The 21,674-nt window shown below is 41.1% G+C and overlaps 2 protein-coding genes and 1 pseudogene across 5 annotated transcripts in view; 2 read left to right on the plus strand and 1 right to left on the minus strand.

Moving 5' to 3' along the window:
- On the plus strand, positions 1 to 8,384 carry LOC112244636 (annotated as a pseudogene).
- A 5,253-nt stretch (positions 8,385 to 13,637) lies between these two features.
- LOC112244610 (ubiquitin-60S ribosomal protein L40) lies at positions 13,638 to 17,034 on the plus strand. The gene is made up of 5 exons (XM_024412339.2): positions 13,638 to 13,763; positions 14,342 to 14,453; positions 14,628 to 14,714; positions 15,331 to 15,433; positions 16,886 to 17,034. The coding sequence occupies exons 2-5, from the start codon at positions 14,351 to 14,353 to the stop codon at positions 16,977 to 16,979; spliced, it is 387 nt and encodes a 128-aa protein (XP_024268107.1). The 5' UTR covers positions 13,638 to 13,763; positions 14,342 to 14,350; the 3' UTR covers positions 16,980 to 17,034.
- Positions 17,035 to 18,306: 1,272 nt separating this feature from the next.
- The window catches only part of LOC112244609 (homer protein homolog 3), a 32,416-nt gene continuing 29,048 nt past the window's right edge, over positions 18,307 to 21,674 (minus strand). For 3 of the 4 annotated variants that reach the window (XM_024412338.1, XM_024412335.1, XM_024412337.1), the window contains 3 exons: positions 19,944 to 20,051; positions 19,314 to 19,394; positions 18,307 to 19,191 (listed from right to left, as the gene is read on the minus strand). In XM_024412338.1, the coding sequence (XP_024268106.1) occupies positions 19,006 to 19,191; positions 19,314 to 19,394; positions 19,944 to 20,051 (375 nt within the window). In that variant the 3' untranslated portion in view covers positions 18,307 to 19,005. Of the gene's footprint in view, positions 19,192 to 19,313; positions 19,395 to 19,908; positions 20,052 to 21,674 lie in introns of all 4 variants that reach the window. The other variant, XM_042308088.1, reaches the window with a different exon arrangement.

A 21,674-nucleotide genomic window follows, 5' to 3' on the forward strand; every position in this document is an offset into this window, starting at 1 on the left:
ATGGACCTCTTGCCTGATCTGTGGAAGCATGAGTACTGGCTGCCTCCTGGGGTCACCTGGAGAGACATGGAGCAGATGGAGGAGTATCCGCCACCCTGTGACCTGCTGTTTGCCTTGCCTCTGGCTCTGGGGTTCATTGCCCTCCGCTATGTATTTGACAGGTAACTTTTTAAAAACGACAGTATGGACTCCCATCTTGGATACCTTCATGTGGGTTTGCAACAATACTTTGGCTGTGGTCTTGTATGGGTCAGTTGGTAGAGCATGGCACTTGTAAATGCCAGGGTTGTGGGTTTGATTCCCATGAGGGACCAGTATGAAAATGTATGCACTCACTACTATGGTTATTTAAAAAAATAATGTAATGAACAAAGGAATGTGTCTGAAATATGAGTCAGTGATTTTAAAAAGGGGACGATTCAGTCAAACTTTATTTGGATAATCCTGATAGTAGATGCTCTGGAGATCATCATACTATAAACAAATCTGTTGATAAGCAACTGCTTGCTAAGTTTACGGTTAGGGTTAGCGTTAGGTTTAGAATAAGGGTTAGGATAAGGATTAAGGTTAGGGCCAGAGTCAGTAGATAGTTAGTTGAAATGTTACTAAGCATCTACAGATGGACTAACCAAAAAAGTGTTACCTATTCAACTCACACAGAGGAGCAATCTGATTGTACACTGCAAAACTGCACCCTTCATTGACATCAAGATTACTCTAATTTTGTTTACTTTCACCCAGTGAATATGTTTGAGTAATGGCACACCGGTATCTAGCATTTTTATAGTTGAATAATAGCATGATTTTTCCTCAGTGTGACTGTCAATCAAAGGTTTGATTGAATTCTTGTCATGCCCCTTCATGAGCTCTACATCCTCATTGGAGTCTCTGGTGGCACAGCTGGCACTGCAGTACAGCGCCCTTAACCACTGCGCCACCCGGGAGGCCGAAATATGAATTATTATGTGGATTATAATTAATGGATATTTTTGTATTGGTTGACACATTTTTTGTAAGGGAAAATCAAGTCTGAAATGTGAAAGTGCATTGAAATATCAAACTTCAGGAGCCTCTTTAAACCTAAAACACACTACACTGTTCTCTGCAACAGGGGCATGAAATTAAGATCCTACATCTGTAATGCCTACAGGTGCTCTGGCGGGTATTGTTATTGGTAGCTCAGGTCAGTTGAGAATAGTAGAGAGAACAGGTGTGAGCGGTTTGCTAAATGAGAGAACAGAAGCAGGTAGAGTGGAGAGAGGATGGGCTCTGTTGCTACAGTAGCTGTTTCCTACGGTAACCTGAGAAGCTTTCTCTGGCCTAATAAATGGCTTAAAGAGGGTATTACAGCAACACAGACACAAGCACATATTTTCTGTATACAGACACATGGTGTGAGCGCACACATGAACACACCGGTACACACATACACACACACACACAAACACGTCATGTATAGATTAACAAAGAGCTATAGAGACACACACCTATTGTCATATTGTAATATTTCACCTCTTGTCAAGGAGATCAATAACTGTGTTTATGTTTTCCTCACTGCCAGGGTTGTAGCTCCACCCTTGGGCAGATATGTGGGGTTGCAGAACAGATTTCACATGGCTGCCACTCCTTCTCCAAAGCTTGAGTCCTTCTACACCCAACAAAATCGACAACCATCTCAGGTTAGTGTCAGAAACATCAAACTCTGAGAATGATATATGCCATCTCTTACATCAACATAACTACTGGAAGTGTTGGCGCTGTAGGAATGGAACGGTGATGGGGGCATGCCTGCTAAGGTGGTGAAATAGATGCTGCATAAGCATCCTGGTCTACGAGTTCCTGGAAAATATTGGTGCAGGTGATATCACTTTGAATAAAGTTACTGTGTACCTACACTGGAATAGCGATTACATAGGAAAACTAATAGGTTTGGACATATTGGACTAATATATAATAACTTGCAATAACTGTGCACTGTAAAATCCTGTTGTTTTTACAGTAACTTACTGTCAGTTTAACAGTACTTTGGTTAACAGTACATTACTGGAATTTACAGTTACATACTATACATTAAAAACATTTTTTACAGTAACTTACTGTAAAAACAACCGTTTTTTTTACCGTGATTTATTACATTTATAGCTGTAATAATGTTCTCTCTATATCCCTTCATATTTAGAGTGAGATGGTCAGTCTAATGACACAATGTGACAAAACCCAGAGACAAATTGAGACCTGGTTCCGTCACTGCAGAAATCAAGACAGGCCTAGCCACACCAAGAGGTTCTGCGAGGCTTCGTAAGTCCTTTCCTTTAGCTTCAATCACTTGTGTAACCACTTAAAAAAATAAAAAATATTTAACCTTTGTTTAACCAGGCAAGTCAGTTAAAGATATGCAGAAATCGCTCCACCATTTCCTAGTTGCTGAAATTAGAATATTTTGCCAAATTTCAGTTTATGTGGCTAAACAAGCAAGTATAGTGTAGAGAATCAATGTACCATCTAAACCGCTTTGAAATGTATTTTCCATAACCAAAAATATTGTACTTTCAGTTGTTTGAAGCTGGTATAGAAAACTGAAAGTAAAAGACACAGAAATTTCACTTAAGAATGGGAAGCATAGAAATAGAACATATAGAACAGATCTTCCACTTCTTAGACTTGCTTTAAAAGACTTCGCTCTCATAGCTATGAACTGTCAGCAAGAAAAGGCACACTTTTGCTGTAGGATCCCAAGTGTGCTTGTAAACCTACTACACTCTACATACAAAAGTATGTGGACACCCCTTCAAATTAGTGGACTCGACTATTTCAGCCACACCCGTTGCTGACATGTGTATAAAATCGAGCACACAGCCATGCAATCGCCATAGACAAACATTGGCAGTAGAATGGCGTTATTGAAGTACTCAGTGACTTTCAATGTGGCACCGTCATAGCATGCCACCTGTCCAACAAGTCAGTTTGTCAAATTTTTGCCCTGCTAGAGCTGCCCCGGTCAACTGTAAGTGCTGTTATTGTGAAGTGGAAACGTCTAGGAGTAACAACGGCTCAGCTGCGAAGTAGTAGGCCACACAAGCTCACAGAAAGGGATTGCTGTATGCTGAAGCACGTAGCGCATAAAAATCGTCTGTCTTCGGTTGCAACACTCACTAGCTGCCCCAACGCATAGTGCCAACTGTAGTTTGGTGGAGGGGGTTAATGGTCTGGGGCTGGTTGCATGGTTCGGACTAGGCCCCTTAGTTCCAGTGAAGGGATATCTTAACGCTAAAATCAAATCTAATTTTATTTGTCACATGCGCCGAATAGAACAGGTGTTGTAGACATTACAGTGATATGCTTACTTACAAGCCCTTAACCAACAATGCAGTTTTAAGAAAATAACTTTAAAAAAAGTAAGAGATAAGAATAACAAATAATTAAAGACCAGCAGTAGATAACTGCTACATCATACACTGACATTCTAAGGCCGATCTGTGCTTCCAACAGGTTGTGGAAGCCCCTTTCCTGTTTCAGCATGACAATGCCCATGTGCACAAAGCGAGGTCCATGCAGAAATGGTTTGTTGAGATTGGTGTGGAAGAACTTGACTGGCCTGCACAGAGCCCTGACCTCCACCCCATCGGAGACCTTTGGGATGAAGTGGAACTCCGACTGCGAGCCAGGCCTAATCTACCAACATCAGTGTCCGAATCTCACTAATGCTCTTGTGGCTGAATGGAAGCAAGTCCCTGCAGCAATGTTCCAACATGTAGTGGAAAGCCTTCCCAGAAGAGTGGAGGCTGTTATAGAAGCATATGGGGGACCAATTCCATATTAATGCCCATGATTTTGGAATGAGATGTTCGACGAGCAGGTGTCCAGATACTTTTGGTCTTGTACAGTTGAAGTCGGAAGTTTACATACACCTTAGCCAAATACACTTAAACTCAGTTTTTCACAATTCCTGACATTTCATCCTTGTAAAAAATTCCCTGTGTTTAGGTCAGTTCGGATCACCACTTTATGTTAAGAATGTGAAATATCAGAATAATAGTAGAGAGAATTATTTATTTCAGCTTTTATTTCTTTCATCACATTCCCAGTGGGTCAGAAGTTTACATACACTCAATTAGTATTTGGTAGCATTGCCTTTAAATTGTTTAACTTGGGTCAAACGTTTCGGGTAGCCTTCCACAAGCTTCCCACAATAAGTTGGGTGAATTTTGGCCCATTCCTCCTGACAGAGCTGGTGTAACTGAGTTAGGTTTGTAGGCCTCCTTGCTCGCATGCACCTTTTAAGTTCTGCCCATACATTTTCTATAGGATTGAGGTCAGGGCTTTGTGATGGCCACTCCAATACCTTGACTTTTTTGTCCTTAAGCCATTTTGCCACAACTTTTGAAGTATGCTTGGTGTCATTGTCCATTTGGAAGACCCATTTGCGACCAAGCTTTAACTTCCTGACTGATGTCTTGAGATGTTGCTTCAATATATCCAAATAAATATTCCTCCCTCATGATGCCATCTATTTTGTGAAGTGTACCAGTCCCTCCTGCAGCAAAGCACTCCCACAACATGATGCTGCCACCCCCGTGCTTCACGGTTGGGATGGTGTTCTTCGGCTTGCAAGCCTCCTCCTTTTTCATCCAAACATAATGATGGTCATTACGGCCAAACAGTTCTATTTTTGTTTCATCAGACCAGAGGACATTTCTCCAAAAAGTACGATCTTTGTCCCCATGTGCAGTTGCAAACCGTAGTCTGGCTTTTTTATGGCGGTTTTGGAGCAGTGGCTTCTTCCTTGCTGAGTGGCCTTTCAGGTTATGTCGATATAGGACCCATTTTACTGTGAATATAGATACTTTTGTACCTGTTTCCTCCAGCATCTTCACAGGGTCCTTTGCTGTTGTTCTGGGATTGATTTGCACCTTTCGCACCAAAGTACGTTCATCTCTAGGAGACAGAATGCATCTCCTTCCTGAGCGGTATGACGACTACGTGGTCCCATGGTGTTTATAATTGCATACTATTGTTTGTACAGATGAACGTGGTACCTTCATGCTATTGGAAATTGCTCCCAAGGATGAACCATACTTGTGGAGGTCTACCATTTTTTTTCTGATGTCTTGGCTGATTTCTTTTGATTTTCCCATGATGTCAAGCAAAGAGGCACTGAGTTTGAAGGTATGCCTTGAAATACATCCACAGGTACACCTCCAATTGACTCAAATTATGTCAATTAGCCTATCAGAATTTTCTAAAGCCATGGCATCATTTTCTGGAATTTTCCAAGCTGTTTAAAGGCACAGTCATCTTAGTGTATGTAAACTTCCAACCCACTGGAATTGTGATACAGTGAATTATAAGTGAAATAATCCATCTGTAAACAATTGTTGGAAAAATTGCTTGTGTCATGCACAAAGTAGATATCCTAACCGACTTGCCAAAACTATAGTTTGTTAACAACAAATTTGTGGAGTGGTTGAAAAACTAGTTTTAATGACTCCTAACTAAGTGTATGTAAACTTCCGACTTCAACTGTATATATCCGACTATACAGTGATGTAGTGATTATAAAATAGATGCTGTTCGCAGTGAGTAAAGTAACACTCCCTTTACTTTCAATGCATTTTTCTGCAAAAAGTGGGTAAACCCTGGCGCAAAGTAAATAAGGTGTGGAAATGGTATTTCTGTGAGTTTCCTTTCCACTACACTACTGGGACTATCCTTTCCTGTTATGGTTGGGAATCTTAGTTTTGCCTTTAAGAAACATATTTTCCTTTGATATTCGGCACTGGTACAAAGCCATTGGATGTGTGTATATGTTATAGCCAATCATAGTAATCCAGTAGGCTAATGCAGCACACAGGGATGTATGAAACATACTCCTCAGCCTGAACTGTCCCCACTTGTGCTGCGGGATAGCTAGCTTTTTGTGTGGCACGACTGGTAAGATGCTTCGGTAGGACGGTCACGCGTGCTAGCAAAACAGAGGTCCTGGGTTTGAGCCTCGGTGTGAGCAGAATCAGGAGGACGCTAAGCAAGAAGCTCAATGTCCTTTACACTAACTCTGGGAAGATCTTAATTACATACTTCTCGCATCCTCTTTCCTCGACTCCTCAAAACCCATTGGATGAGAAGGTCAGAGGGGAGGGACCTCTTGCGTTCTCATCCAATGGGTTTTGAGTAGGAGACGAGGAGACAGGAAGAGAAGGAGAATGTAATTGAGATCTTTCCACTGTTTCATTGTCCTCTGCAGCCCATTGATAGGGCCCACATCTGGTACTACCAGCTGAAGTTGGGCTTCTACGTCTCTCTGCTTCTCCTTGTCTCTGTGGACGTCGAGGAAAGTAAGTCCCCTCATCTACCTGCTATTCACGTCCTGCCAGTACCATGATAACCTTACAGAGCAGGCATAAAATAAACACCTGAGCGGGCTTGGGAGAAAGTGATGGGTTATAAATGGGGACTACTTGTTATGGTCCCACCCTCAGCGGGGTCTTTAGAAACCGGAAGCATCCGCTTTTCAGGCTTCACCTCTCCTCTCTGTTGTTCCCCTGAAAACAGTATTCTTCTGGTTTCTAAAGACCCCGCTGAGGGTGGGACCATAACAAGTAGTCCCCATTTATAACCCATCACTTACTAATAGAGAATGGCAACGATCAGGGTACGATGTTATTTTCTACATGATCAGCTCTACTTTACTTGGATCCTGGTTAAAAATTGACTCAAAGACCTGTAGGGTGAATGAATGCATAATCTACTTCAAAGCTCACATTTCTTCCTCAGACAAATGAAGGGTCAATATGGTCTTTCAATGAATTAATACCATGTCAGAATAGTCATTGAGATCATGTTGAACAAATACGGCAAAGCATTTGGATGTACATAGTCATACTCTTGCCATTAGATTTGTCAACTTTTAAACTGGTTTTGCTTCTCTCTCCTTTGTAGGATTTCAAAGAGCAGGTGATTCCCCACATTACCACAATCGTCCTGCTTGGTTTCTCCTACTGTTCCAACTAGGTACGGATAGGCACTCTGGTGATGCTGCTTCACGACTCCTCTGACTTCCTCCTAGAGGTTAGAGCTGGATCACCGTCCAGCCAATCTCCCCATTAACGTCATTTTGTAGCTATATCCTAAGAAATGTGTAAATCATGCATTTCATTTGGAACTGGTGAACTACACTTGCAACAGGTTAGCACTTGTCTGACATTGGTCTCACTTGTGAATTATAATTTTGTTATTGAGGGTCAATGAGGAACAGAATGTTCAATTTAGCATGGCATGTATTATGACTCTATCAGTCATAGTCAGACATTAGTGTGGGGTGACCTTGGTTTACCTGTAGTGCCAGGAATGTGGACTAGTCTGTTGATCATCATTCATTACCAATAGAGAGAGAGAATACAAGAGACCAAAAGCTGTGTGTAATGAATTTTATGCACATTCATACATAAAAGCCTTGTTGCCTAATTCATCCCAATAGAAACATATTTCAATGTTAGCATTTGTTTACATTAGGTAGCCATCTTAGAATATCTGTTTGTTTTTACAGTCTGCCAAGATGTGTGTGACACATTGTTTGTCATTTTTGCTGCTGTCTTCCTGGTGACTCACCTGGTGGTGTTTCCCAGCAAGTAAAACCATCTCAGTGGTATCTCTTGGTTATAATTGTTTTTTTTCAGGACATTATAATACAATTAACATCTTTAAATGATGTGCAATTGTGAATGTATCAGTACTGATATTTGATAGAGAATGCAACACTACTTAAACATATTTATTGATTACTTAATTGTATCAAGGCAACTAAATCGGCCACCTAATCCAGAACAATGTTTGGTCGATCAACAATGTAATAAACAAAATGTCTTAGAATATGATAATTTACCAACTGGAATGCTTTGAATTGACTTCTAATCATTGCATGAATTGCTTCCTCTTCCTGATTTCTAGAATAATCCACACAACCCTTATGCTGTCCATGGAAGTATTTGAACCCTTCACTAGCTACAATTATTTCAATGTTCTTCTGATGGTGCTACAAGCACTTCATGTCTTCTGGGCTGTGTTAATCCTACAGATGGCCTACAGGTTTCTCTTCTTGAGCAAGGTGAGTATATAGGGTCACAAAATGACCAAAATACAAGTAGTCTAGCACATGTTCCATGAGTGTTAATGATGTGTATATGTTTGTGTCTTCAGCTGGGATAAAGATGAACTCAGTGATGAAGAGGGAGACGGGGAGGAGGAAGACGAGGAGAAGGAGTAATGTTGGGAGAGAAGTAAAGATGGTGTAAACGCCAAACTGAAAATGCTGACCAATAGCTGTGTCTTAAAACAACCTAACAAATCACAGAGCTGCTGTTGTGAGAAAGATACGCAATGCGCAGTAGAACTGTGAACCTAGACAGAGTTCAACAAAGATTAAAGGCTTTAAATACGGGACAGAGTTAACCATAACCATCTAAGCACAATACAGCTGTAACTCCACTCACATATGCCCATTCATTGTCCTACTGTATAAAATGTGAATAGGAAGTACCCTATGTATTTTTATCATTTCAAATACATCTTTTCCTCCATCTATGGGTTCCTTGGCCACTATTCCTCTCAGCATAGTCAACTCGATAACAATGGGCCTGCCTATTTCTGTTTTTTTAGGACTGCCAGTGTATGAAAGAGATTGCTTTACCCTTTTTGAATACAGATTACTTGTTGAATTAAGAAATGAATACTTCAGTATACTAAATGTATCTCAAAGAAAGGTTTGATATCGCTGTAAGAATTGTTTTGAGTGACCGTTTTTGTAAATGTCATGTTTTGTCATTCTGAATGTAGTTTTTAAAAAGAGGAGGATGGGCTCATTGTGATGGCTGGAATGGAATTAATGGTAGGTGTCAAACACACAAACATATGGAAACCACCTGTTTGACTCCTTTCCATTGATTCCATTCCAGCCACTACAAGGAGCCTGTATATAATTGTATGACTTGTCAGGGATAAATGGTCTGTTAGAGTAGGCTACACTGTTGTTCATAATATGGCTATAATTTATGTAATGTAATTGCAGAAAAAACATAGCCTAGCTAGCCTATAACAATCTTCTATCACAGAGTGTAATTGGTGTTCTTTTGATGTGACCAATTTATACTAATGCTGATATATTGATATGCTAATGCTTTGAGTTTCCGATGTTTAATGACCTTGTGTATTTAATTTATTCAATTGACCTTTGGGGGAGGGGTTCAGGTTATTGGGTCATAGAAAATGCTTGGCCTAATAAACATAATTTTGGAAATTAATGCCTTCATGACTTCCATCATTTTAGGGGTGAAACTTTCAATCATATGCAATGCAATGTATTAATTTTAGCATGTTATAGAACTAAGGATAACTCATACATGTGTGTTTGTATGGTCCCACAGACTAGGCATACTTATTTTTACGAGGCTACGGGTTTTCCCGCCTTCGGGGTTCACTTTAGAGGAACAAGGTCTTTAAACTGCGTGAATTTGACTAGCCTAACGTGATTATATTTGGATGAAGTGGTATTAAATGTCAGTCTTTATCCATATTTTATGTACGACTCAAGAAGCAGAACTTTACCTTTGACTGAAGAAGCTAAACTTGACCTGAGCCGCATCAGCCCCCTCGGCTGGCGGCCATACGCACACCTACACCACCAGGTGAGTGAGCGCTGAAAGCAAAGGCTATAGATTCCCACAGTGGTGTCAAAATACCCATAAAACCTAGCGGTCAAACAGGAAAATGGTTCCAATCGTTTTTACACCGTTCATTTTTCCCATAGGGGATTTTAGAAAACACTTAAAATGAGGGCTGTGTTTCGTGTAGGCTTACCCTGGTGTGACGTTTTAATAACCATGTAAATCTCTCTCAGACAACGTGACTTGTATCAATATATTTGGCTCTATTTACTCTCAGATTCGAAAATGCTAATTAGCATCAAAGTAGACATGCAAGACTACAAATCAGAAAGGTTGCTAGATCGAATCCCTGAGCTGACAATGTACTCATATGTTGTTCTGCCCCATGAGCAAGGCAGTTAACCCACTGTTCCCTGGGCGCCAATGTCGATTAAGGCAGTCCCCTGCACCTCACTGATTCAGAGGAGTTGGGTTAAATGTGGAAGACCATTTCAGTTGAATGCATTTAGTTGTGCAACTGACTAGGTATCCCTTAAATAAAGGTTAAATAAAATAAAATAAACCCTTCCCTGCAAGCACCTGCATGTAATCTCTAGCTGACTCCTTTTCTAAGTTATTGTGTCAATTTAAAACTTGCTCAAGACAGTTCACAGAATTGTCAATTCAAGTAAATGTTGCCAAAATATTAATTATTGAATTTAGCCAGTCTAGTCCAGATCATCGTGGCATTTGTAGTTCTTTATGATAGCCACATTAGCAGCTAATTAGCATTTCATTTTGATAAACTTCACCTTGTCCTAGAGAGATTTACAGTTATCAAAATGTCACACCGTGGTAAGCCTACATGAAACACAGCCCTTTTATTGTAAGTGTTTTCTGGTGGAATGGTGGAAAAACGTCTGGAACAATTTCCTTGTTTGACCACCAGTTTTTTGGGTGTCATGAATCATACTGTGGTACTCTATCGATATGTTGTTGGTGAGTGTCAATCTTACGGAAACCGCAAAGGGGAGACATTGCAACACATATGCAATCTACTTGCAGGATTGCTTTCCAAAAACAACAGATTTTTTAAAACAAAGCCCGGGATAGCATTTGTAAACGGATGTAGGCAATTATCTTCCTCTTGCATGGCATGACTTGCAATCTTATCCGTGTTTACCGCAGGAGAGGTAGCTATTAAAGAAATCGTTTTTTCTGGTGGTCAACGCGCCAACTCCGCCAAGAAGCCTCCAGACCAGTAGATGGCGGTAATGTGATGCGTGACGTGTGAGTTTGGGAGCCCAGCAGGGTTGCCATGGTCGTCGTTTTCCGAAAATTGGGCTACATTGAAAACGATGTTGCGGCTGAAAATGTATTCTTCGTGGGTGTCGCGTTTTTGGTGTACTTCTAAATTTCACCGCGGCCACCATGGCATTTTTCTTAATATATATATTTTTCACTGTGACCTGCTTTTGATTGAGTGAGTGACTGAACTTTTGTGACTGTAATGTTTACTGTTTATTTTTATTGTTCAATTCACTTTTGTTTATTATCTATTTCACTTGCTTTGGCAATGTAAATATACGTTTCCCATGCCAATAAAGCCATTTGAATTGAATTGGGGGAGGGCCAGAGGAGTGTGTGCTGCAGGCTGAGTCACGGAAACTGAGAAGCAGTTTTAGCAGTTGTATGTAGGCTATTTAGATTGGTCATTATGGAGACACTTTTTCAATAAAGCATATTAACGCGCTAGAACTGATATAACAGCGACAACGCATTGGAAAATAACTTTAGGCGTACTAGAGCGCTTTCGATAAATTCGATCAGAGGTGAGTAAACTGTATTGTAATGTCGACTTTTCTCATGGATAACCATATCAAGCGAAGGGTCTTACTCATGCTCAGTTCCAGGGTCTGGAGCGCTGCGCGAGTTGACATTTTAAATGGAAGTTTTGGAACTCCCTCGCGTGCTTCTGTTTTTCGGAGTCCACAATAAAAATGACATTTAAATTTTTAGCCATCAAGTAGACAGACTATTTATTACTTTGTATGCCATTGTAGGCTACTGTATAGCCTACCATTTGATATAATAAATATGTTTAAATGACGATAGGGCTCCCGAGTGGCGCAGCGGTCTGACACTGCTTCTCAGGTGTCCCTGGTTCAAATCCAGGCTGTCACATCTGGCATTGATTGGTCCCATAGGGCTGCGCAAAATTTGACCCAGCATTGTTCAGGTTTAGTAAAAAAAAAACATAGATTTCACATAATCATAAAAAAACATTGAAAGGTCAGGGAATCAGCCTCAAAGTCCTTCATCAATGATTTAAAAACACTCTGGACAAATTCTTCCAGTTTTAAAAGTATTTTGTAAGGTATTCCAAGCCAATGACGCAGAGTACATAAAAGCCCTTTTACCAAATTCAGTTCAGACATTTGCAACAGTTAGCAGGATAAAGTCCTGCGAACGAAGAGAGTACCCACCACACCCACCATAAACCCAAAATGGCTTTGTAAGTAAAAGTATATCAGTATATCAGAGCCTACAATTGACTAGAGAAGGCCAGCCAACCGTTGGTATATAAAGTGCAGTGGTGCGTAATGGTTTTGCAGTTTAAAATAAATCTCAATGCTCCATGGTAAAGGGTGTCAATTGATCTTAAACACTGAGTGGAAGCATTCATATATAAAATATCCCCATAGTGTTGTAAAGGCATAAATGTAGCTTATACTAGCCTCCTTCTGGCTTCAATAGAAAAACAGGCCTTATTCCTAAAATAAAATCCCAACTTCAGCTTCCATTTTTGTCATTTAAAAGAAGCTGTTATCAATTAAAATTCCAAGATATTTATATGAGGTTACAGTCTCAATCTCATTGCCCCAACAGTTAATAATAAGTGAAAGGTTCTGAGGTCTATTTATTGCTTTAGAAAACACATTAGTTTAGTTTTGTCAATATTGAGGATAAGCTTCAATTGACACAAGGTATGTTGAACTGTATAAAAAGCCGTTTGCAAGTTCTGGAAAGCTTTTGGAAGAGACGAGGCACAACAATAAATAACAGTATCATCAGCATAAAAGTGAAGTCGTGCATTTTGCAAATTTTTGTCTAAATTATTTATAGAAATAGTGAATAAGAAGGGACCAAGTACAGAGCCCTGGGGCACACCATTACAGACAGACAATTTAACAGACATGAGCCCATCAAATTGAGTGCACTGAGTTCTATCAGACAGATAGTTAGCAAACCATGCAACTGCATGCTCTGAAAGACCTACACTCGACAATCTCTGCCTCAGTATAATAACAGCACAATTTCCAGAAAATAGTGCAACATTCGTTTTTTGAAGTTCGTCCAAGTGTTTCTTGCACAGAGATTTCGAGATCCTCTGTCCAACTTTCATCACTCAAACTCTCCTGTTGGATTTATCTATAGTTATGCACATGTGCAGGCAGGATTTATTTCCAATTATTAACAGGGTGGTTTGAGCCCTGAATGCTGATTGGTTTAAAGCCATGGTATAGCAGACTGTGTATCACGGGAATTACCAAAAAATACTTTTTGCTATTCTAATTAGGTTGTTAACCAGTTTATAATAGCAATAAGGCACCTCAGGGGTTTGTGGTATATGACCAATATACCACAGTTAAGGGCTATGTCCTTAGAATAGCCCTTAGCTGTGGTATATTGGCCATATACCACCCCTCCTTGGGCCGTATTACTTAATCATAGCTGTCAAAATAAGTTAAATTGATCTGGAGAGTTTTAATACCGGTTATTTTATCTTTTCTCTTGTGACATATTCTTAAACTTGCAAGAATTATTATATTGATGGAAAACCGAATTTTGCTTCCTAGCCTAGGTCGTTAAAAATGAAGAAAAATAATAATTCTTAATTCGCTGGATATGTTATAGACTAAAGGTTTCGTGGATAAATGTGGCAACTCCTCTCTTGCTACAAAAAACCCCCAAAACATTAAAGACCTAGTTGTCTGCCTTGTGTGCGGGTTTTCAGAAGTCGGGGCCTCGAAATTTGAGCTAGACCTGGCAACCCTGAGCGGAAGGTAGAATGATGAAAACCATCAAGTTCCTGCTTTCCTGTTCTCTAGAAGCAGTTGTCTGGCGGTGAGTGTTGTTTAACCAGCTAAACGTATCTTCAACATTATGGATATATTTTGAGGATTGACTATCAGCGACTGTTTTATGTCTAGATATCTGACATGACGACCAACTGTTCATCAGTGTGTGAGAAACGGGACTAATAGCTAGCTAGTTGTGTGACATTAGACGGTAGCTAACGTTAGCTTGCTAACAACCGTGGCCCTGTGTGCCATGTGCCATTTCCAAATGGGTTAGCTAAACACATAACGTTAGCTACAGCCATGTTACTAGTGTGTAGCTAAAGCATTAAACATGTTATCCAGTACTGTAATTGTCAGATGACACGTGGCTGGTGAAATAATTGACTAACGTTATTCAGACATCATTAACTTACCAAACAGCCCACAACGTACAAGTATTGCCCGTTTGATTAACAGTAGCTAACTAACGTGCTAGGTGTATGAAACTAGTAATTTAGTAGCCTGCTGATTTTTAAAGCTAACTAGTAAAATATTCTCCGTTGAGCATGCATTTCACTCCAGGACCACACTTAATCTGTCCAGGAAACTGGCCTATAATGTTTACCCGCCTTGTTTCAACAGCCAACAAAGATGCAGATCTTTGTGAAAACGTTGACGGGTAAAACCATCACCCTTGAGGTGGAACCCAGTGACACCATCGAGAATGTGAAGGCCAAGATTCAAGACAAAGAAGGTAACACAATCTCAGCAACAGTAAAAATTGCTGGGCACTTATCTAGGGTTAGTTTACCTTCCACCTGAGAACTGAAAATCGACATAAGATATGTGTATATGGGCAACTACTCCAGTTGGTGTGATGTGGATGGTTTGATGGCAAACATACTTAGTTTGCTGCCTTCCCTTTCAGGTATTCCTCCTGACCAACAGCGACTCATCTTCGCTGGCAAACAGTTGGAGGATGGCCGCACATTGTCAGACTACAACATTCAGAAAGGTACTTCTTGACTAATCCAATGATGGAGATAATACTGTTTGTTCAGACAATGACAGACAAGTCTTCAGTGTTTACACTAATCTGTCATGGCATTGAGGCTTATATCATATCTTAGTCCATGGGAACGTGAGCAGTCTGTCTGGGGTGCGGCAGGTAACCTAGAGGTTAAGAGCGTTGAACCAGTAAATAAAAGGTTGTTGGTTCAAAATCCCCAAGATGACTAAGTGGAAAATCTACTGATGTGCCCTTGAGCAAGGCACTTAACCCTAATTGCTCCTGTGAATCGCTCTGGATAAGAGCGTCAGCTAAATTACTAAAATGTGAAATATTATGCATGCTGTAATAGTCATGCATCACATATTATCAGTTAATGCCCCTGGCCCTAAACAAAAATAACAAATAGTTTATATAACAAATATATATAAGGCCCTAACAAAAATACAAATGTTTATATAAAAATGTCAGTGCAAATTTTCAACTCTTAGAAATACAATTTGTGATACTACCAAGAAAACAGTGGCATGTGTTACTTAGTGGACTATCCTGGCTAAATAAATTCTACTGTGTAATCTTGTTGACGTGTAATTTGTTAATGTGTCACTACTTTGCTTCCCAGAGTCCACTCTACATCTCGTCCTGCGTCTGAGAGGAGGTATCATCGAGCCTTCCCTGAGACAGCTGGCACAGAAATACAACTGTGACAAAATGATCTGCCGCAAGTATGTCGGGTTTCATTAACTGAACACAAAATACACTGAACAAAAATATAAACGCAACATGCAACAATTTCAAAGATTTTAATGAGTTGCAGTTCATTTAAGGATTTCAGTCAACTGAAATAAATAAATTAGGCTCTAATTTATGGATTTCACATGACTGGGAATACAGATATGCATCAGTTGGTCACAATACCTGAAAAAAAAGGTAAGGGTGTGAATCAGAATACCAGTCAGTATCTGATGTGACCACGATTTGCCACGCAACATATCTCCTTCGCATAGAGTTGATCAGGCTGTTGATTGTGGCATGAGGAATGTTGTCCCACTCCTCTTCAATGGCTGTGTGAAGTTGCTGGATATTGGTGGGAACTGGAACACGCTGTCGTACGCATCGATCTAGAGCATCCCAAATAAGCTCAATGGTTGACATGTCTGGTGAGTATGCAGGCCATGGAAGAACTGGGACATTTTCAGCTTCCAGGAATTGTGTACAGATCCTTGCGACATGGGGCAGAGCATAGTCATGCTGAAACATGAGGTGATTGCTGTGGATGAATGGCACGACAATTAGCCCTAGGATCTCGTCACGGTATCTCTGTGCATTCAAATTGCCATAGATAAAATGCAGTTGTGTTCGTTGTCCATAGCTTATGTCTGCCCATACTATAACCCCACTGCCAACATTGGTCACTATGTTCACAACGTTGACATCAGCAAATCTCTCACACACTCCGTTTGCTCGGGACAGTTAAAACCGGGATTCATCCAGCGTGCCAGTGGCCATCGAAGGTGAGCATTTGCCCACTGAAGTTGGCTACGACGCCGAACTGCAGTCAGGTCAAGACCCCGGTGTGAACGACAAGCACACAGAGGAGCTTCCCTGAGACGGTTTCTGGCAGTTTGTGCAGAAATTCTTTCATTTCATCAGCTGTCCAGGTGGCTGGTCTCAGATGATCCTGCAGGTGAAGAAGCTGGATGTGGAGGTCCTGGGCTGCCATGGTTACATGTGTTCTGCAGTTGTGAGGCCTGTCAAATGATCTAAAACAACATTTGGAGAGGCTTATGGTAGAGAATTGAACATTACATTTTCTGGCAACAGCTCTTGCGTGACAACTGCACATTTTAGTGGCCTGTTATAGTCACCCAGCACAAGGTGCACCTGTATAATGATCATGCTGTTTAATCGGCTTCTTGATATGTCGCACCTTTCAGGTGGATGGATAATCTTGGCAAAGGAGAAATGCTCACTAACGGGGATGTAAACAAATTTGTGCACAATTTTAACGTTTTTGGTGAATATGGAACATTTCTGGGATTTTATTATTTCAACTCATGAAACATGGGATCAACACTTCACATGTTGCGTTTTATTTTTGTTCAGTGTAGAATTACAGACATCTACTGATCCAGGTCTGTGGACTTAATGATGTTGGTGCACTCTCTGTATTACAGATGCTATGCACGTCTTCACCCCCGTGCAGTCAACTGCCGCAAAAAGAAGTGTGGGCATACCAGCAACCTGCGCCCCAAGAAGAAGCTGAAGTAAACTTGCATCCTTACAATCTCTTGTCAAGGTTTTCAATAAAAGAAAATGGAAAAAGGAAAGGCTCATTCTTGCTGTCACAAACCTTGACTTACTACATAGCACAAGGCAGTTTTGATCACATTGTTCTATGCCCTTTTATTTTTTAGACAGTTTCTTTTGAACAAGGCTCATGAAAAATAACATTTTGCTCCACTTCACTTGAGTGCCTTAATCTAAATATCATGTGTGCAATGAAACTTGCAATTTCATCACAGATCTTTTTCTTTTTTTACAGTAAATGCAAATACATACAACGACTTACAAGGCCTATAGCATTGTCTCCTATAAGATGAACATCAAGCCCCTTCCACTGCTCTTAATGATTACATATGCTGGAGGGAAATAAGAGCTGATCAAATGCATTCATTCAAGTCTCAAAGATAGTTATATTTACGTAAACCTCATGAATGAAGAGCTCAGTTCAATCTGTAGCGCTTTAGCATTTCTGATTTACATTTTGAAGGTCATTTCCGATTGCGCCGACATACAGCGTTATAGCGCAGATCTTCAGCGAATTATATTTTTATATCAATTATTAGACAATCTGGCTAGAGACAATGGCTCTTTGAGAAGTCTTCATTTAACATTGACTTATTGCAAGAGCAAACTCTTAAATGTCTTAAATCTTATCTAAATCATCTACCTAATTATCAGGACTAATCTAGCTTTAATTTAACATTCTATAAACACAAATGAGAATCTGTTGAGTCAAGCTTTTGAAAGCTCTTACTTTGAGAACTCAACTCTCTTTGGTGCCTTTTAGTTCTTAGATGGTTGGAACATATTCGCATGTATGCAAGTTACCCTCCCATGCCCTACATCACACTATTACCAGCATGCCATAGTACCAATAAAGTTTTATATATTTACAACTGGTACCCATAACACGGACACATCTGACGTTTCTGTCAAAACATGTTTCTTTACAGATTGTTTATCGCTCAGAGCACTTCACATGCATTGTTTTTTTTTAAGTATACAATTATCAGACATGAGTCGTTAACATATCACAGGTTAAATAAAGACTAACAATCTGTAGTGCTGAAGACCTGCGCTACGAGCGCAATAGAAATTGAAAGGAGAAGTACATTTCAATGGCGCTACAGCGCAGATCTTCAGTGTTACGGATTGAATCGAGCCCTAACTACGTTAATCATATTGATTTACAGAGGCATATCTTTTGGTCTCTGTGACACTAACTTTGCTCAGATGTATAAAAAAAAACTATTTTGATAAGGCTAATTCTTTACTTTCTTGTTATTGAATACCAATTATCTTGAGTTGTATGATAATTTGATGTGAATTCTGTCAGCCATATTTTTTTTAAATTATTCATCTGCGTCATGTAATGCTCCTTTCCACATACATGGTTGCACTGAGATCTCTCCCCCAAAAAATAAATAAACTCCTCACTGGAAAATTAAAATAGATAATCCACATTGCTCATTATACCATTATATTACCAAATTTGTATAAAATCTACAAGCACCTAATGATGTCATTGTTCTCATTCTTGACAATATTCCTAATCGCAAATAAACAGCCTAGCACTTAAGACTATTGCCTTGAATGTTGCTTAAGAAAGCAACATGAAACGCAGCACAACACCGGACACAGCAGATACACTGCCTTGGTCAGTGTTTCCCAACCCTGGTTCTCCAGTATCCCCAACAGTACACAGTTTTGTTGTAGCCCTTGACAAACACACCTAATTCAACTCAGTGAGGGCTTGATGATTAGTTGACAAGTTGAATCAGGTGTGCTTGTCCAGGTTACAATAAAAATGTACAATGGAGGACCTGGGTTGGGAAACACTGCCTAGGTAACACCACAACATATTGCTTAACAAGCTGGATAGTACAGTACAGCGATGCAGCAATCTTCCCACAGCAGAAGCGGTGTTGTGCTTTATAGCAGGAGAGGACCAGCTCATCTCTTTTTCCTCTCTTTGCATTGGCCATCCCCAACAGACCCTTCCTCTTTGGCATCATTTGTCAATCAGCTTGACAAGGCTCTGCCGGAGGTCGTTCAGGTCAAAGAGCTTGATGTCCAGGATCTCGATGGCCCTCTGCACCTCACTCTCTGTGCGGTCCCGCTCCTCCAGGGAGGCGGCCAGGTTCTGCTCGGCATTCTGCACCCGCCGCTCCAGCTCCAGGTTACGCATCTCCATCTCCTGAAGAACCACAGTGGGGAAAAGAAGACAATTTCACCCGTCTTAATTCACCCTTAGTGCCTCCTACTTGCTTCTTGTTCCTGCAATGTTTCAGCAAGTATTTCTTCAGTGTGCAGTTCTACCTGTAATCTATGTATGGCTTCTTCTCTCTCCTGCTCCATCTCATGGTATTCTGATTTCTTGTTCTGCAGAATGTGGATTTCCTGGGATAAAAATAAAACATTATCAATCGCACATTAGGACCTTTGCGATCAGCAACACAAACCAAAGGAAGTTACAGGTTTTCGCATCAGCCTTTATTTATTTTGTTTAAAGACCACAACTGATTTGAGATCAGTTGCCTGGTTATGCTATCTTTGTGATAATGCTATGGTTATGCTATCTTTGCTATCTTTGAAAACAGTTTGTGACTGTTCTCCACCTATAATTGCATACGATTTCATTTCAACTCCAGCTACTTTTGATCTTGGTAACTAGAAACGGCTCCCCCTAACCTCATCTTATGCATAAGTTGCAAACGGCTGTACCAGAGGAGGCTGGTGGGAGGAGCTAAGACAGGCTCATTATAATGACTAGAATGGAATTAATGGAACAGAGTCAAATGTGGTTTCTATATGTTTGTGTTTGACGTTCCATTAATTCCATTCCAGCCATTACAATGAGCCCATCTTCCTATAGCTCCTCCCACCAGCCTCCTCTGAGATGTACCTACAATACCTCTCGTTTCCCCTGTATGTCTCTTGCCCTCTGACCTCGTCTTTAGCCTTGAGCAGGGCCTCCAGTTCCTCCAGAGACCGAGTCAGCTCGTCCTTTAGCATGTCACTAGGACCGTGGCCGCCATGTGCTTCCAAATCAGCCACCTGCCAACAGACAATACGTTTCAGTCAAGACCAGGGGTGTATTCATCACGCCGATTATGTTGCAAAACGTTTTCCTGTTGCAAAACATTTTGCAACAGAAACCGTTCACTCCAAATGGAAAACGGTTTGCAATGAAAACGAGGTTTCTATTGGACAAATTCAGGTAGGTCCAATTTCCTTCTGTTTGCTACCTTTTGGTTCTTACATGGTAAACAGTTTCCGTTGCAAGACGTAATGAATACACCCCAGGATAAATCAGTATAGACTTGACTGTTCTGCAGTTCTTGTCAGATCTCTAGAGGGAATGTGAACGTTATTGTGACGTGTTTGCCAGGACCCTTGTTGAAACTAGATTGAGCCTCTACTTGCTATGCACTTCTGAATGGTACTATAATTGAGACAGGTGCTGGTCCAGAAAGGAATGATACCTTGCCTTTACAGCTTGCCCCTGCCATTAAATGTTATATACATTTTCCTAAATGTTAACAGTGTATACCCAGTTGTGGTCATTTAAATCCGTCAGAATCTCTTTTCAATCAGCCATTCTAATTGTCCGGCAAGACCAACCGCAATGAGCAATGGGTCTGTTGTTCTCCAGGCCTTTCTTCATCAACTCAATTCAGAACTGCTCTTCACACAAAATGCATCATATATAATATAATATAGCAGTACGACACTGCAGGTAAAGGAAAATCCAAATCCCTTTTCCCTGGCTCCGGATAAAAAATGTCCTACTTTTCTCCTTCCCCCCCTTCTGACACACAGGTCTCGACACACATCTCTGCGTGCCTGGCAGATATCTCAGCTTGGATGCCGGCCCACCACCTCAAGCTCAACAAGATGGAACTGCTCTTCCTCCCGGGGAAGGCCTGCCCGCTCAAAGACCTCTCCATCAGGGTTGACAACTCCACAGTGTCGCCCTCCGAGAGTGCAAATAACCTTGGCATGACCCTGGACAACACCCTGTTGTTCTCTGCAAACATCAAAGCAGTGACTCGCTTGTGCAGGTTCATGCTCTACAACATCCATAGAGTACAACCCTACCTCACACAGGAAGAGACACAGGTCCTAATCCAGGCACTTATCCTCTCCCGTCTGGACTACTGCAACTCACTGTTGGCTGGACTACTGCAACTCACTGTTGGCTGGGCTACTGCAACTCGCTGTTGGCTGGACTACTCCAACTCGCTGTTGGCTGGACTACTGCAACTCGCTGTTGGCTGGGCTACTGCAACTCGCTGTTGGCTGGACTACTGCAACTCCTGTTGGCTGGACTACTGCAACTCGCTGTTGGCTGGGCTACTGCAACTCGCTGTTGGCTGGGCTACTGCAACTCGCTGTTGGCTGGGCTACTGCAACTCGCTGTTGGCTGGGCTACTGCAACTCGCTGTTGGCTGGGCTACTGCAACTCGCTGTTGGCTGGACTACTGCAACTCGCTGTTGGCTGGGCTACTGCAACTCGCTGTTGGCTGGGCTACTGCAACTCGCTGTTGACTGGACTACTGCAACTCGCTGTTGGCTGGACTACTGCAACTCGCTGTTATCCTTAGTGGCTGTCACGGTCTTCCTCCTCTTCATCTGAAGAGGAGAGGGGAGAAGGATCGGAGGACCAAAATGCGGCGT

The sequence above is a fragment of the Oncorhynchus tshawytscha genome, linkage group LG28 (assembly GCF_018296145.1).
Source record: "Oncorhynchus tshawytscha isolate Ot180627B linkage group LG28, Otsh_v2.0, whole genome shotgun sequence".
Lineage (NCBI taxonomy): Eukaryota > Metazoa > Chordata > Actinopteri > Salmoniformes > Salmonidae > Oncorhynchus > Oncorhynchus tshawytscha.